The sequence below is a fragment of the Parasteatoda tepidariorum genome, chromosome 11, assembly GCF_982258835.1.
Source record: "Parasteatoda tepidariorum strain Cologne lab strain chromosome 11, Ptep-v5.0, whole genome shotgun sequence".
Classification (NCBI taxonomy): domain Eukaryota; kingdom Metazoa; phylum Arthropoda; class Arachnida; order Araneae; family Theridiidae; genus Parasteatoda; species Parasteatoda tepidariorum.
Window position 1 is genome coordinate 13566195 of NC_141765.1, and position 15719 is coordinate 13581913.

At 26.2% G+C, this 15719-nt stretch overlaps 1 protein-coding gene across 6 annotated transcripts in view; it reads left to right on the forward strand.

The window, feature by feature from the left end:
- Tmtc4 (Transmembrane O-mannosyltransferase targeting cadherins 4) overlaps positions 1-15719 on the forward strand; it is a 56126-nt gene that overhangs the window by 17401 nt on the left and 23006 nt on the right. For 4 of the 6 annotated variants that reach the window (XR_006226715.3, XM_016062119.5, XM_016062122.5 and 1 more), the window contains 5 exons: positions 41-193; positions 273-475; positions 7573-7753; positions 11307-11363; positions 12289-12360. Coding sequence is in view for 4 of the 6 variants with exons in the window: in XM_016062119.5 (XP_015917605.2) it covers positions 41-193; positions 273-475; positions 7573-7753; positions 11307-11363; positions 12289-12360 (666 nt within the window). In the remaining 2 variants the exon portion in view is untranslated. The remainder of the gene's footprint in view (positions 1-40; positions 194-272; positions 476-7572; positions 7754-11306; positions 11364-12288; positions 12361-15719) is intronic. The other 2 variants (XR_011638238.2, XM_016062121.5) reach the window with 1 other exon arrangement.

The window sequence follows — 15719 nt, forward strand, 5'->3', positions numbered from 1 at the left end:
ATATTGATTTACATACTAAATTATATTTATAAATTTACAGCAATGCATATCATTTTTCCTATTGAGGCAAAGTGTACTTTGCTTAGGAGGTATTTTTTTGTTGTCAGTAAGATGGTATATCATGGGGGCATCAACTCCAGTTTTTCAACAAGTTGATAATCCAGCTTCTTTTGAAGATAGAATTTTAGTAAGGGTTAGTAAGTTTATTTTATATACTTTATTTTAGTGTATTGTTTTTCAAATATGTTTTTATTTATTTTTTTCTTCTTCAGATTGTCAACTACCATTACATTTATTCCATAAACCTGTGGCTCTTGTTCCATCCTTATTGGTTGTGCTTTGATTGGTCAATGGGCTGCATACCTTTAATTAATTCATTCATAGATAAACGTATAGTTGTGGTTGTTATATTTTGGATTTTCTGTGCCCATCTTTTATATAGTGTATTCACTCATGTTGATCTTAGAATCAGGAGGTAAATATGACATTTTTATTCATTTACACAGGAAAGCCGATACTCTAAAAAACATTAAATGTATTTAAATGAAAAAATATATTAGCTGAGTAAACAAACAATGCATAAGTTTAAGTTTGTGAACCATGATAAAGATAAAAAATGTATAGTGTACAAATCCATATTTGGTGTGTAAATTTTCAAGCTCTCTCTCAAAAAAAGCAAAAAGTTGATAACTTTAAATCTGATAATGAGATTTTTACGTTCTATATATTCTTTATGGTTCAAGGCAGAAATATATTATACAAGACAAACCACTCACTCAAAAATAGTTCCAAAAAGCAATGTGTCATTTTCATATTCTTAGCATGGCAATCAAGGGCTTGTTCTGCTTAATTTCTTCATATAAATAGTATTTTAGTTGAGTACTCTAAGATGTATATTACTAATAGTATACCTTTTCTGAAAGTGCAATATAAAATTTTATTTGAGACAATAAAATAAATTTTAGGTTAATTAAAATCAAGCCTTCTAACCTAGAAGTTGGGGCTCGATCTTTGGCAGAGACAAAGGAACATTTATTTTGTAAAATCAGCCTTCTAACCTAGAAGTCGTGTGCTCGATCTCCAGCAGAGACACTGGAACACTTATTTTGCACTATCTTTAAAAGCATTTTCAGTCAAATACTAAACACTTATTTTACATTTTTATATATTTTTTATTACAAATTTGAGTTATGACTTTGATTATATATATACATATAATTTAAATTTTGATAAAAAAAATTCTGAAACTCTTTTTGAATTAAACATTTTTATACCTTTATAATTAAATACCTATGATGACTATTAACTTTGCATAAACAACTATAGTTTCTTTCTTGTTTTTTTTTAGTTTAATAAAATGAGAAAAATATCTTGTATTCTAGTTTTCTTTTGTTATAAATAATTTGAAGGAACTCTAAGCAACTTCTCATGTGTGATGATATATTTAATGATTTTTCTTTAACAATCTAGAAGTAAACTTCACTAAAATACTTTAATTTATAAAATTTTTCAATATTGCCAAAAATCTGTCCTAATCAATTGAAGAAAAATATTTACCGTCATGTGGGGCTACTTTGTGCAAATTCGAATTTGGCACTTTTTAAGTGCTGCTATTCAGTATTATTTTTTTTCACGTTAAAAATGTGTGGAATTTGAAGATAGAAGTCTTCTCTATTACTACAAACATTTTTTCGAATTTTAAAACAATCTCTGAGTGTGTTTTGTTTGTCCAATGTCAAAAACTTTCCGAGGACGTCGAAAAGTGTGCGTGGAAACTTTGGCTCTGAAATGCAAAGACGTTGATAAAACAATTGTCTTAAGTGCAAAATTTTTTATTTATATATTAGTTAACAATTATATCATGTTAGCGTTAAAAAAATTTGAAAATTAATAACAAATAAACGAAAAATGAAAAAAAAATGCACTGTGGGGCTACTTTGTGCAAAGTTTCATTAGTTTTTTTTTTCGACTGAAAAATTTTCAGACGTTATTAAAAAAATACCTGGAACGAGAAACTACCGTGATTACACTTTAGAAAAGCTGCAACAATGTTTGCAAGCAGTTGCTGGTGGTATGTTGATTGCAGAAGCTTCTCGGAAGTACAAAATCCACAGAAATACTATCTCTAATAAAATTCACAAGAAACAAGTGAAACGTGCTGGTAAACTATTATTTTTCTTCTACAAAGATTTTCTAATGAATTAATCAAACGATTTAATGCATAAAAATATATTTTATAGGACATCAGGTGATTTTGACAGAAACTGAAGAGCAAGTTCTGTCATCTTCATTCAAGCATGTAATGTTCAAATTTATCAATATTATAAATGTTAATGAATATGTAATAATTATTATTTTTGAAATTTCATCCATTTCAATGTTCAAAAATGTATATAGTTTCCTTTAGTTTAAACTCAAATGTTTTGAAATAAACATTCTTTTTAAGAAAAAATTCTTTATGAAAAATGATTTTTTAACGATGAAAATTATTTTCAAACTAATATCTTTACATATCTTGATGTTTTTGTTATTAAAAATGTCAACAATTAACTTTTTTGATAATTTTATATCAATATTGTACTAAAAACATGATTATTAAACTGAATTCCCATCGCTGCACAAAGTAGCCTCACTTGGGGGCTACTTTGTGCAAGGCATGTTTTGACTTATTATTTGTAAATATTACATACAAATAATGCCAATATTGATCAAATTCACTCGTCTGAGTTCAGTTATGAATATAATATCAATAAATTTTACTAAAGTTTGAATTAACATAGTTTTTTTACATGTCAAAGTTCAAAAACTGCGAAATCCTGTACAAAATAGCCCCAGATGACAGTATTCCTTAATTTGCAATGACTAGGAATTTTAATTAACTAATTGTAACTATTTTTTGAAATTAAAAATGGAATTATTGAGATTGTATTCAGTTCTTTATATTTAAAATTATTTTAATTTTCTGAACAATTTATATTAAACTAAAAATAATTTTTCTTTATAAACACATAAAAATAAAGTAAATATTTATTTTTATATTGTTAATTTGTTTAACATTGTTACCTGCAAAAGAGTTAGTGTATAAATTCTTAAATATCTTAGAATTTATTACTGTAAATAAGAACAAAATTTTATTAAAATAAAAATAGTCTTTTCCTTTCTCTATAACATATTATACTTTAGGGGAAAGTATTGTAGCAAGCATTACAAGAATTTAAATTAGTAATTTAGTCTTTTTAAAATTTAACAGTAACTTTTGTTTGGTCATCATAAGTTTATTTTATATAATTGTCAGAGTGCAGTACCAGTGACAAAATTGGTATTTTTTCATTCTTATTGATTGGAATCTAATATTTCGGTCTGCTTATTCACTGTAATTCTGCTAGCTAATATGCTTTTAATAGTCTATTAAGTGAGGAAGAAGAAAAATTATTTATATATAATTGTCAGATGGCAATACCAGTAACGAAATCAGTATTTCTGCCAGAGTTGGTTTCCTACATAAAAAAACTGGTTTATGACATGACACGTCAAAAACTTGTCATAAGTGTTGAAATCTGACAAAAACTCTCAAAGACCTGGGGCAAGTTTCTGTTATATTGGGAATATTTTATAGGATATTAAATCATGCACAATACTTGCATTATAAACTACTATAATTATGATTTATATTATTATAAAAAAAGGCCAAAATTATTGAAACTAATAATTTTCTAAAAATATAGTATTTGTTATACCTTAAGATCAATATTATTTGTTATATTATAACTGTCCAGTTTATATTACAGATAACTATGAGCTCTTAATTATTATCAATCTTAAATATTTGATTTTGGTTCTTTTATGCCTGATTTTGGTAGATTTTTTGGATTAAATAAGACTAAAGTTTTTGCCAATAATTGTCTGTTATAAGTTTTTTTTTTTATTCTTAATATTTCTTGTTATTACTTATACGCAGGGGAGCAGATTATCTTCAGTCATGCAAACGAGGTTTTGATTGAAATTCAAGCAATACTAGGGAAATGTTTAGTCCAAAAAATTTCTACAAAACTTTTTATTAAAATATACGCCACTTTGCAAATTTTGTCTTTATTAAAAAAATATATGTCAGTTTGTGTATTTATTAGTTTAAATTCCTTAAGGATATGAGTGTGACCTTAAATCTAATTTAATAAATTATTGCTATTTCAATTTCTATTGTTTTAAATAAATATGCTTGCTTATTCAAGAATTGTGAAAAATTAAATCTATTTTTTGTTATTATCACAACTTTTTAACAATATATAAACCTCAATATGCCTCAATACCTCAATAAGCAAGCATATTTTAAACAAATATGCTAGCTTATTCAAGAATTGTGGAAAATTAAATCTATTTTTTGTTATTATCAAAACTTTTTAACAATATAAAAAAATATTTTGAAAAAATTATTCTACTTTAAGAAGAAGAAAAAATACATGCTTAAATTTTTCTTAGAAATTTTGATTTATGAAAAATTTTGTTCTAAGACAAGATTGAATTAACTTATTGGATAAATTGTTATTCTACGCATTTTTAATTATAATTATTTAATATTTTTTGCTTCAAAATTTGGGTTTTGGGCAGTAATTGTCAAAACAAAATGAGAGTTGATTTCCGTCTGCTTATGCACTGTAATTCTGCTTGCTGATATACTTTTAATTTTGTTTTGAGAGGAAGGGGGGAAAAAAAGGAAGAATGACTGTAGAGAGCAGTTACATCAAAAAATATCCGAACCTATTTGGATGCATATGAAACTTCAATTATCTGTAATAATCAATTACGTATTTATAATAATTATTTTATAATGTATAATTACAGGTATAGTTACAAATATTACAACCAAGTTTTTAAGTAGTTAAATCTTTTGTTTGAAGTTTTGATGACACAGAGTAATTTCTGCTCTTCATCATAAAGGATTCATCTTGCAATATCTAATTTGTGAAAAAAAATAATAAAAAAAAACTTTTCATATTTTTTTTTTATTTAATAAAAAAGTAAAAACTATTTTAATGTCACGTGAGTTACAAAAAATTAAATTTTATTCATGATACTCTTTAAAAGATAAAAACGAAACTTATATGTCTCATAATTTTCATAGACGGCAGCATCTTTAGGAGCGGTCTTTTTCATTTCAAACTAATAAATGCTTTCAAACCCGAAGTAGTGCCTTTTTGCCTCCTCTTTGATTCAAGGATTTGACTTAAATTATTCTTAATAATAAGTACACTTGATAAATTTTTTTCAAAGTCGAAAGTGCAAAAACATACTTTCTCTAAATAAACAAACTTTATTTTTTTGATAGGTTTGGATTCTTAACCACACAATCTGAAAAGTATACAGTGCTGTGCAAATTAATTTGAACAAATATAAAAAATTTAACTTGTGTAGTATAATTTCTAATACATGTAATCTAGTTGGAAGCAGTTTTGACCAATACACATCTAGATATGCATTTCACTCATCTGATTTGAATTTCTTTCCTCAAATTTAACAAAGAGTAAAAATAAACCTTATACATTTTTATGAAAAAAAATTTTTTATGCTGTTGAAAGATAATTTTGGAAATCTTAGGATTTAATTATTCATTATAAATGCATGAGATGTTAGATTTTGTAAATAAATCAGTTAGGGTTAAGAGAGAGAGAGTGATTAACAGCACCTTTTTTTGTATCTTGAATTTAAAAAAAATAATTTCTATTTCTGAATCACTTATAAAAATTACAGCTGCTGGTGAAAAAATTATTGCAACTGAAAATTGATTAAAATAATTGTACATCTGAATGTTTGGGGATTAGCATTTAGACGTCAAAATAAATAAATGATGATAATAATTACACATTGTCACATTTAGCTTAAATTGTTTTTTTGGAAAACTATCTAAGCATAAAGCATCTAAAACATTTCAGATAATTTCTTCTTCTGGCAATCACAGGTCTATAAATGTGCTTACAAGTATTTTTTTAATAATATCAGTTTCATTAAAGTTTATTAAATTAATAAACATAGTAGGTTTGTTGGGTGAAATTTTATTTGCAATTTTTCGTGTATAACTAATGTTTTAATTTTAGTTGTAAAACTTGCATAATTTCCAATTATTGTAATTTGATGTATTAAACAAAAAATTCATTTTCTTTTAAAATTTGCTAAAAAATGCAAATTTAACTTTAAGAGAATTGAAAAAAAAATCTTCTTGGAAAATAAAAAATAAAATAATTGCTGTTACCTTTGTTTTATCTTATTAAAAATTTGTCTTAAATGAATTTCGAAAGAAATATTTTATTTACCATGATATTTGGTCTACCTGCTGCAAAAGTGATTTTATAGCTGTAAAACTTTTTACTTAGTGATACGAACCAAGTTTTTCTGATTCAAAAATGTTTTTACTTCATGCAAATTGAGTTTTTCTGATATGAAACATGAATTTGTTTGATACAAAAACTGATACAGTGAAAAAGTGACTTGGTACTCTGTAATTAACATAAATTTAACTATTTTACTCTTATGAGCTCTATTTGTAAATATTATTTTATTGAAAGATTAAATTATTTCAGCAATTTAAATATCAAGAAATGTGTAACATTAAAAAATACAGTAAATAAAATAATATTTTAACAATTTGTAAACAATTGTGGAACAATTTGCTGTTAAATCTACGAATTCTCAACCATCAGAGACAAAACTGAATATCTTTACAGACAGCTCTAAGACTAAAGAAAAGAAAATATTAAGAACAGCCTATGCTTTTTTAGCCCAATTAAATGGAAACAGGATCTTTGAATATTGATAGTCTTAAATGAATCGTCTTTGTTTTAGTACAAGTTACGGACAATCATTAAAGTGGAGAACTGGATTATGAACAAACCATAAACCTTATCAATGTGCTAAATAATTAAGATTTCTTATAAAATCTACTGGCATTGGGAAACCCTAACTACTCAAATATAATAATTACAAAATCAAAATATCATGCCAAAGTCTGATTTTATACATTTGGGTTAAATCACATGTAGGGAAGAACTCGGATGGTTCAAAGTTATCTGTGGTAAAGAGAATATGGATATTGTAAAATCATTATCAAATCAGTTTAGTAAGACATTGTTGGAAAAAAAAGACATTATAAAAGAATGGTGAAGTCAATATATCACACAATTGCTTAGACTAGTTTGATTTTTTGCCTTTTCAAAAAACAAATTGTTTAACTTTTCTTTCTAGTTATTTTATTATTGCACCTAATCTGTTTTTTATTTACTATTGTTTACTTTTCTTTTACTATTTTAACTTTATCAATTTAATTTTTCTTCACTGTTGCTTTTACAATTTAGTTTACATTATTTTGTATATTTTTGACATTTTCTTAATGTTTTTAGGGGTTTATTAAAATTATGTTCTGATACAAACGTATATTACATTTAAAGACAACATAATTCTATTAAATTTTAAATGGAAAAATAACAAATAAAAACTATATTATATTTAATTTATTCGTATGTATTTAAATCTTTTTTTTTAATGATTTACTTAAAATTTTAAGGAACTTTTGTTATTTCATAGGTTATTATGTCTGTCATTGGCATTCATTTTGGTACCTTTTCTACCTGCTTCTAATTTATTTTTCCGAGTTGGTTTTGTTGTTGCAGAAAGGGTGTTATATCTTCCTAGCATGGGATTTTGTCTTCTTGTTGTGATAGGTTTAAAGCAGCTCATGATTTTCTGCGGGCAGAACTATCAAATGGTAAAATTACTTTATTTGATATTCTCTTACTATTTAACTTTTTAAATTTCTTTAAAAAAATTTCACTTTATTTTAATATTGAAAGCTTATTTTTTCTATGACATGTTTAATTCTGATTTGAATGTATTTTGTGCCTGGTTTTAAAAAGTGACATTCTAATTTTTAAAATGTTTCAAAGATGTATTTTTAAATAAACAACTTCATAACTCGTTTTCTTTTCAATGATATTAGTCAAGCAGGTATGGAACAAATCCAGGCCTCTCTGAGAACTTACATAATTTTATTTTAATAATATCCCTATCAAAATTAATAAAAAAAATTACATATATATATATATATATGTAGGAGTTTGTGCAGCATTAGATGAAATGATGACGATAATTTAATAATCAAACTTAACATTTAATAGAGATAGAAGGATATAACAGTAACATGTTTGGTTAAGAGCTGCCTTCTCGCAGTATCGCCAAGATGAATGTGAAAAGGAAATTAGATTGTTCTATCGAAGAGAGTTAATAGTAAATATAAATTCGGGACTTCCCCATCTGGACTTTCTGGCGCCTCTCAATAACGAAGTGGATGATGAAATAATTCTCAGTATTACATGTTGTTAGCTTACACAATCTTCGCAGTAATTAGACTATGGTGCTGAAACTCCATATATATATATATGTATATGTGTATATATATATATGTATATGTGTATATATATATATGTATATGTGTATATATATATATGTATATGTGTATATATATATATATATATATATATGTGTGTATATATATATATATATATATATATATATATATATATATATATATATATATATATATATATGTTACCATTAAAGTATGAAATCCGTTATTTTATAGAATACCTAGTTATTCCATGAAATAACTGATCGTGTCAGTTAAAGTGTAAAACTCTCTTGTATTTCATGGTTTAACTAGTTATTTCATAGAATAACGATCTGCAGCCCGTTAAAGTGTAAAATAATCTATATCATATATCTCGCATGACAAATACATTTACCTTCCATCCCTACTGCATTTATCTATTTTAGCTATCATCATAAAAATAACCGAAGAAGGATTTTTTCAATTGGGCTCAAGAAACGGCCGCATAAAACAATTATATTCCCGAGACCAGTTCAGTGTCTGCGAACAAAAATTAATTAAAATCGAAGAAGTACCAGATATAGAAATGTCGCTCCGGTCGGTTGCTACAGCTCTAAGTTTAGGTACTGGTCAGGGATTTAAAAAATGTTCCTGCGAAACCCAGTGTGTCAGCAAAAAATGTTTTTGTTTTAGAAAGAATGTTCTTTGTAATTCCAAGTGTCATTTTAGTAATCCTTGCTGTAACAAATGATTTTATGGTACATTTCCATAAATACCATTTATACGCTGCATAAATTAGATTAATTGCTTCTTTTTCATTTTAATTGTCTATCATTAGTTTATTTATAGAATACCTAGTTATTTCATTTTAGATAAATTGCTTATTTTACACTTTAACTGTCTCTCATTAGTTAATTTATAGAATCCCTAGTTATTTCATAGATTAACTAGTTAAAGTGTCAAATTAATAATATATTACACACTTTAACGGATACGATCAGTTATTTAATGGAATAACTAGGTATTCTATGAAATAGATGCATTATATACCTTAACGGTAACATATATATATATATATACAGTCAAACCCCGCTATTTATAGTGAACTCCCGGATATAGTGAGCGAAATACCTTGCTATGCACCTATGTTATTTTTTGTGGATATAGTGAACCAAAAAAGTGAGGAAGAACTGAATATGAACTTTTTTCTGTTTTCCACTGATTTTTTTTCTCATTTTTTGGTAATAATTTTGAAATTTCTTCTTCAAAATAAATACATATACCAATGTTTAAAACCATCTATAGAGGGGAATGTAGCGATAAACATTTTCTATTGCTTTGCTTCTTTTATCTCACTTTCCTATCCCTAAACAAACCAAGCAGATGTTTCCAATCCAGGCAGATGATGCATCTGTAAGGTATCAGTGGGATCAATATGCATTTTCTGTCAGAGGGAATTAGTAATTATTCATTATTGGTCAAAGGGTTGGACACTAATATGTATTGATAAGGCCGTCATTTCAACTCCTTTTTGCTCTCAGTTCAGTTAAAACAATCCTGCAAACAAGTAACTCAAATTTAACTATGGCGAGCAGTAAACGTGAAACGTTCTCCATTGATGATAAAACGGACATAATCAGAAAATGTGAAAATGGATGCAATCAAGCTGATATTTTCAGGGATCATAAACTATCCAAATCTGCAGTTTTTCATACATGGAAAAATAGGCAATTAATAATTTCTGCTGATGAAAAAAATTTAGATGGCAGAAAAAAGTTGAGAAAAGCAGATCACAAGGATGTTGAAGAAGCATTGCTGAAGTGATTCACCATTCAAAGAAGCCGGAATCTTCCAGTATCTGGACAAATGTCGATGAATTTGCTAAGTGATTTTATGAGAATACTTTTATGTGCTCGAATAGCAGGTTAGACAGGTTTAAAAAGTGGAATAACAGAAATTCAGGAGAAATTATCTGAGATTCGGGAAGTGTTTTCATATCTGATGTTGAGGATTGCTCATCAGCAAAAGATTACTAATTTTTTTTTTGTACACAAGACGAAGAGTAACGAAAAATAACACATTTTTTGCTCCTGCATAATATTTTTCAGTCATTTATTTGAATAATGTGTAATAAAAGGAAGAAATTGGGAACAGTTAGTTGAATTGCCTGCGTAACTGATATAGTGAACTCCCGGTTGTAGTGAACCGAAATTTCGATCCCTTGAAGGTTCACTATAGCGGGGTTTGACTGTATATATATGTATATATATACTATGTTTATGTGCCATGTAAATAAAAGTAATTGAAACTTGAAGTTGGAATTCATATTTCACACTTCAAAACTCTTTTTTTTTTTTTTTTTACTAAATTCTCTTAAATTAAGGCCTTAAAGATATTATATTTAAATTTTAAAAATTTGTTGGTGTTTTATCGATAAGTTTTTTTTTCTCAATATTTTAGTGAAATGAAGGTATAAACTTTTGCTATAGCATTATAAACATCAATGAGCATTGTGTTCTACTTTCATTTCAATTATTAAAAGTTTTATTGGATGAAATTTTTTTGTCAATTAAAAATAATAACATTAAAGATTTGAGTTGAATTGATGCAACAGTTACATTCATTTAAAAGTGAGGACAGAAAATATTTAAATAATTGCATTGTGAAAATGTAATGTTGTGTTGTAAATAGTAAATATACCTATAAAGTCTTATTTATTGAAATCACATTTAAAAGTTAAAATTTTTTTAACTATCGAACTTTATTTTAGCATTAAGTTATGTGGTCTTGAGAAATACATAAATAAATTTAAAAAATTCAGTTGTTGAAAGTAAGTTATTCATCGGACATTCAGAATATATATTTAAGACTGTTCATATGAATAATTTTTCTATCTTTGTTAATATTTCCATTATTAAAAACTTTTTTTTTTCAGTGTATTCAATGCAGTGTATTCATTCTGCTGACTGCATTTGGAGTACGATGCATTCATGTAAGTGTTCCCATATTTAGCCCTTAAAATATTTTTCAGGTGTGATTAGATTAAAAAAAGTTCTGGAATCTTAACTTACTCCTAAACATGTCTTATCATTTGTGATTTTCTGGCCGAAAAAAAAATTATCTTTTCTTACTGAATGTAAAAGGTGTGTATTAAAGAGGAATGGTGAACTGCTCTGTTTTATATTTATTGATTTTAATTAAATTTTGTTCTTAATTAAATACATTCTTAGTATAATATTTTTATGTTATTTATTCATTTTTTAAAATTATTTTTTAGGATGACTTAGTTGTTAAAAAATTGTTCTTTTATTGATTAATAAGTTCTCCTTTATTTTTTGTTTTCTTGCAGCTTTTTTCATACTTTAGGATAAAGCATGATTTGTTTATTTTAGCTTGTCTTTTGATGAAAAGTATTATTTTTAGTTATTTATTCTGTTTGATTAATAAAAAGTTTCTAAATGCCTACTTCAAGTTGTTATTTTATTTATAATTCTAATTAACATTTTTATTAAATATAAGATTTGCTGAATTTTTTTTAAATCCTGGAATTTTACATACCTGGGAAAGTCAGGGAAAAAACTTTTTTTGAATATGAACCCTGTTTATAAATTCAGGACAAGCTCTATGGTGCATTCTATATGTGTATGTACTTCAATTTTAATTTTTAAGGAAATTGGATTTTTTTTTATTTTTCTTACTTTTGAAGGATAATACATTTACAAAAAGGAAATTTTTGTTTTGAAAAACAATGAATTCCATCACTTTTTGTCAGGTAAGTCATAAAGTTATGCATGTTTTAAAGGAAAATTCCTTTTGTATAAAATAAACTTTATTTCTTGATATTAAACATATCAAATTTGGCATAAATTTTTTATGTACATAAAATAAATTCACAATATTTCACAAATATTTTTCAGCGTAGTCTTGATTGGAGGAATGAAGAAACATTATTCAAATCTGGCTTGAGCGTTTGCCCTTTGAATGCTAAGGTATAATTCATTAGTATGCTAATTTTAAAAAAACAATCCTTTTAAAAAACTTAAAACATTTATTTGAATTTTACATTGCTGTCTTGTCAAGAAATGCCTGTAGAAAATGCTAGATAGCTTCAATATTTTCATAACTCTGTAGGAATCTGAATTAGGGACTACTGAAGCTTACTTGACTGAGAGGTTTTCATCTACTTTTGCAAACACAGAGAATTGTAAGGTGTATAGCAGGATTTTTTTCATTTAAATCAAATGATTTTTTTAAAGAGAAATCATCTATGTAAAAATTTACTAAGCATTTATATGCGATTTTCAATGTATTTTTAATGATTTTTAAGTTAGTTTTAAATAAACTCTAATAAGTTTTAAAATCAAAATTACATTTGTACATATTACTAAATTATGGCATTTTTGAAATAACATTTTAACAATCTTTTTTTTTTCTTTGGAATTTCCAGAATTCAAAGAAAGAACAAAGTAAAAATTTAATGCAATTTTATTTTTTAAGTATTGGATTATTTTAATTACAGAGTTTGATGTTGATCTTTATGTAAACTATTACTTTTGATTCTTTGTTAGTTTCTTCAATTGCGTTTCACTTCTCTTCCTCTCTTGTTTGACATGTGTATAAAGTCAGGCTCTTCTTTCTTCTCTTCCATATCTTTATTTCCAAGAAATTATTTTTCAATGTAATTCTTTGGGATTTGAGTTTCTTACATGTACATTATTTAAAAGTTTCTTTCAGGTTGAATCTGATAATTTAAATGTCTTTACTAGTGAGTAAAAATTAAGAGAATAAATTGAACTTTAAAAATGCCTCAATTTGTGTTCTCAGTTTGAATTTTCAATTAGAATATTTATTCTGAACTTAAGTAGCTTTTATTTTATTTTTTACAGCTGTGTTTAATAATTTAAACACATTTAATGCCAAGGAATATTTAAATAAGTTAAAAATAAATAGAATACATTTTTTTACTTGAAATTCCATTTTTGGTGTCTAAACAAATATTTAAATTTTTTAACACAAGTACATTTTTCTATTTACAATATTACCCTTGTTTATAATAATGGATATTTTTTTTTTTTTTTAAGATTCTGATTTTTTTTCATCTTGAATTTATTTTTAATAATAATTGCAACATTCAGCTCTCTTTTTTAAATCTAGCCACTTTTTTTTTATAATCAAGTTATTTAGTAGAAGTTAGTTTAATAGAAAAAAAAATCTTAGTTTTTATCTACTGCTTGGAGAAACTAGTTTAAGTGTCTTTATTTCTAAGCTTTGCTCCTGTCTTCTCGTTTCTTCTCCTCCATCTCTTTTCCCTGTTTTGATTGTTTCTTTTTTCTTCCAATTCTCGATGTTTCATCTTCTATGTGCTCATTGAATTCTCGCCCTTTCCATCATTCTATTTTTTCCCCTTCATTTTTTATTTTTAACTGCCTAATGAAGGAGAGCAGGAAATTTTTTTCAATGTAGTGTTATATTTTTCTGTATGTAATAAGCCTGACTAAGTATTCATATGTTTTACGCTAGTTTTGTATTCTTTAATTTGTCAGCTTTCTTTGCAAAAAGATTGTCTGTAACATTTATAATAACTTTTAATAAAAGAAGCAAAAAAGTCTATATTATTGGAGAAAAAAAGGGAAAATTTTTTAAATATTCATTAAATAAGATATAAACTTAAACAAATTTGCATCTTTTAATTTTATGATATTACTATTAATCTGATATGCTATTTTTCTAGCTTTGAAAAGCTGTACAGTAGAGAACCATTTATCCGGTGTCCAGATAACCGGGAAAAATTTTGCTCACTTTTCCCGCCATTTTAAACTAGAACGATTATGAAAAAAAGCGGAAATTGAACTCATCCTTGAAGTTGAGTAGAGGAAAATGTGAGGAGGGGGAGAATTTTTTTTCCTGTTTACCCAGAGAAATGTCGCTTCTTCCATGACCTTGAAGATCTTCAGATCGAGAGGAGGCAGGGAAGGGATGAATGTTTTATTTTCTCCTTTAGGCCGTCAATCAAACTCAAAGGATTTCTCTCATGCTGGTTTCGTTTTCTCTTTGATTTACGAGGGGGTGGGGGAAATGCATTGCACATGCATATCAGGGAACAGAAGATCAAAGACAAAAATATATTTATCTATTTGACATCGATTAACAAATCCATTAATAAAAATAAAATATTTTTCTTTTCAATAAATTCTGATTCTTTGGAAGTGTATCATTTGAAAGTTTTTCTTGATGTGGGATCACATCTGCTTTCGCTAAAAATCGTGTTTTTGTAAATAAAAAAAGGAGAATTGTTTATTAATTTAAACATATGATTATTTTATGGAGCAGATTGCAGTTTTGTTTTTCTGATTCTGCTACGTTGATTTTTTTTTCTTTTCACGATAAATTTCGCACTCAATAAATTAATTCTTTTTATTCATAATTTTTATCATTAGGTTTTTTCTTTTTTAATTCCGTTGATTTTATTGATCTTGCCTTGTTCCAGGTTTTAATATTTAAGTTAGTGCCTTTTTTAACAATCTTTTCGGTTTGATAATTTTCGTTTTTTTTATTTAGATTAATAAGTTTTCCTTTTATTTTATCGTTTTACCCCCTGAATAATTTGGTATGAAATATATTACGTTATTTAATCATTGGTTTTGTTTATATTAGTTAATTTAGGAATTGGGATTATTTTAAAAAAATAAATGTGAGAATTTTGTTTTTTTTTAAACTTGTTTTTCTTGTCTAAACTTGCAATTTTTTTTATTCTTTTAAATGTTATTTTTCTACCGTTTTTTTATCTTTTTAAATTTAGGAGTGCTTTTCTTTTTTCTCTTACTTTAAAATGTGTTACACTTTTTCCTTGTAATTCGGGTTCGATAAAACATCGATTAACGACACTTTTTGGTCGATCCAGAAAACGGGAAATTCAGACATCCGGGATAGCGATGGTCCCGAGCATCCTGGGTAATTGGTTCTCTACTGTACTATATCGTTCTTAAATGTAGAATATGTCTTGTTTTTATTTTTGAAAAATATTAAAAGAAATTGTATTTTTAACAACTTATTAATCAAATATTTCAGTGATTTTTAGTCTTGACTAAATATAATTATATGGTACACAAAATTTCGATTGTCTCCAATTGCCAATTTAGAGTTATGTTGTGCTCTTACCTTGCATGTTTGTATACTTAAAAAAAAATTTAAAGCATTTTAAAGGTTAGTTTTAATTATTTTTCATAATTGAATTTAGACACTCCAATTCCATCAAGTTACAGTAGTTTATAACTTATTCTTTGGTTGTTGGCAATGACACAGATGTCCTTGATTGATGGTCCCTTCCTACGTGTTTGCACTTAATTCA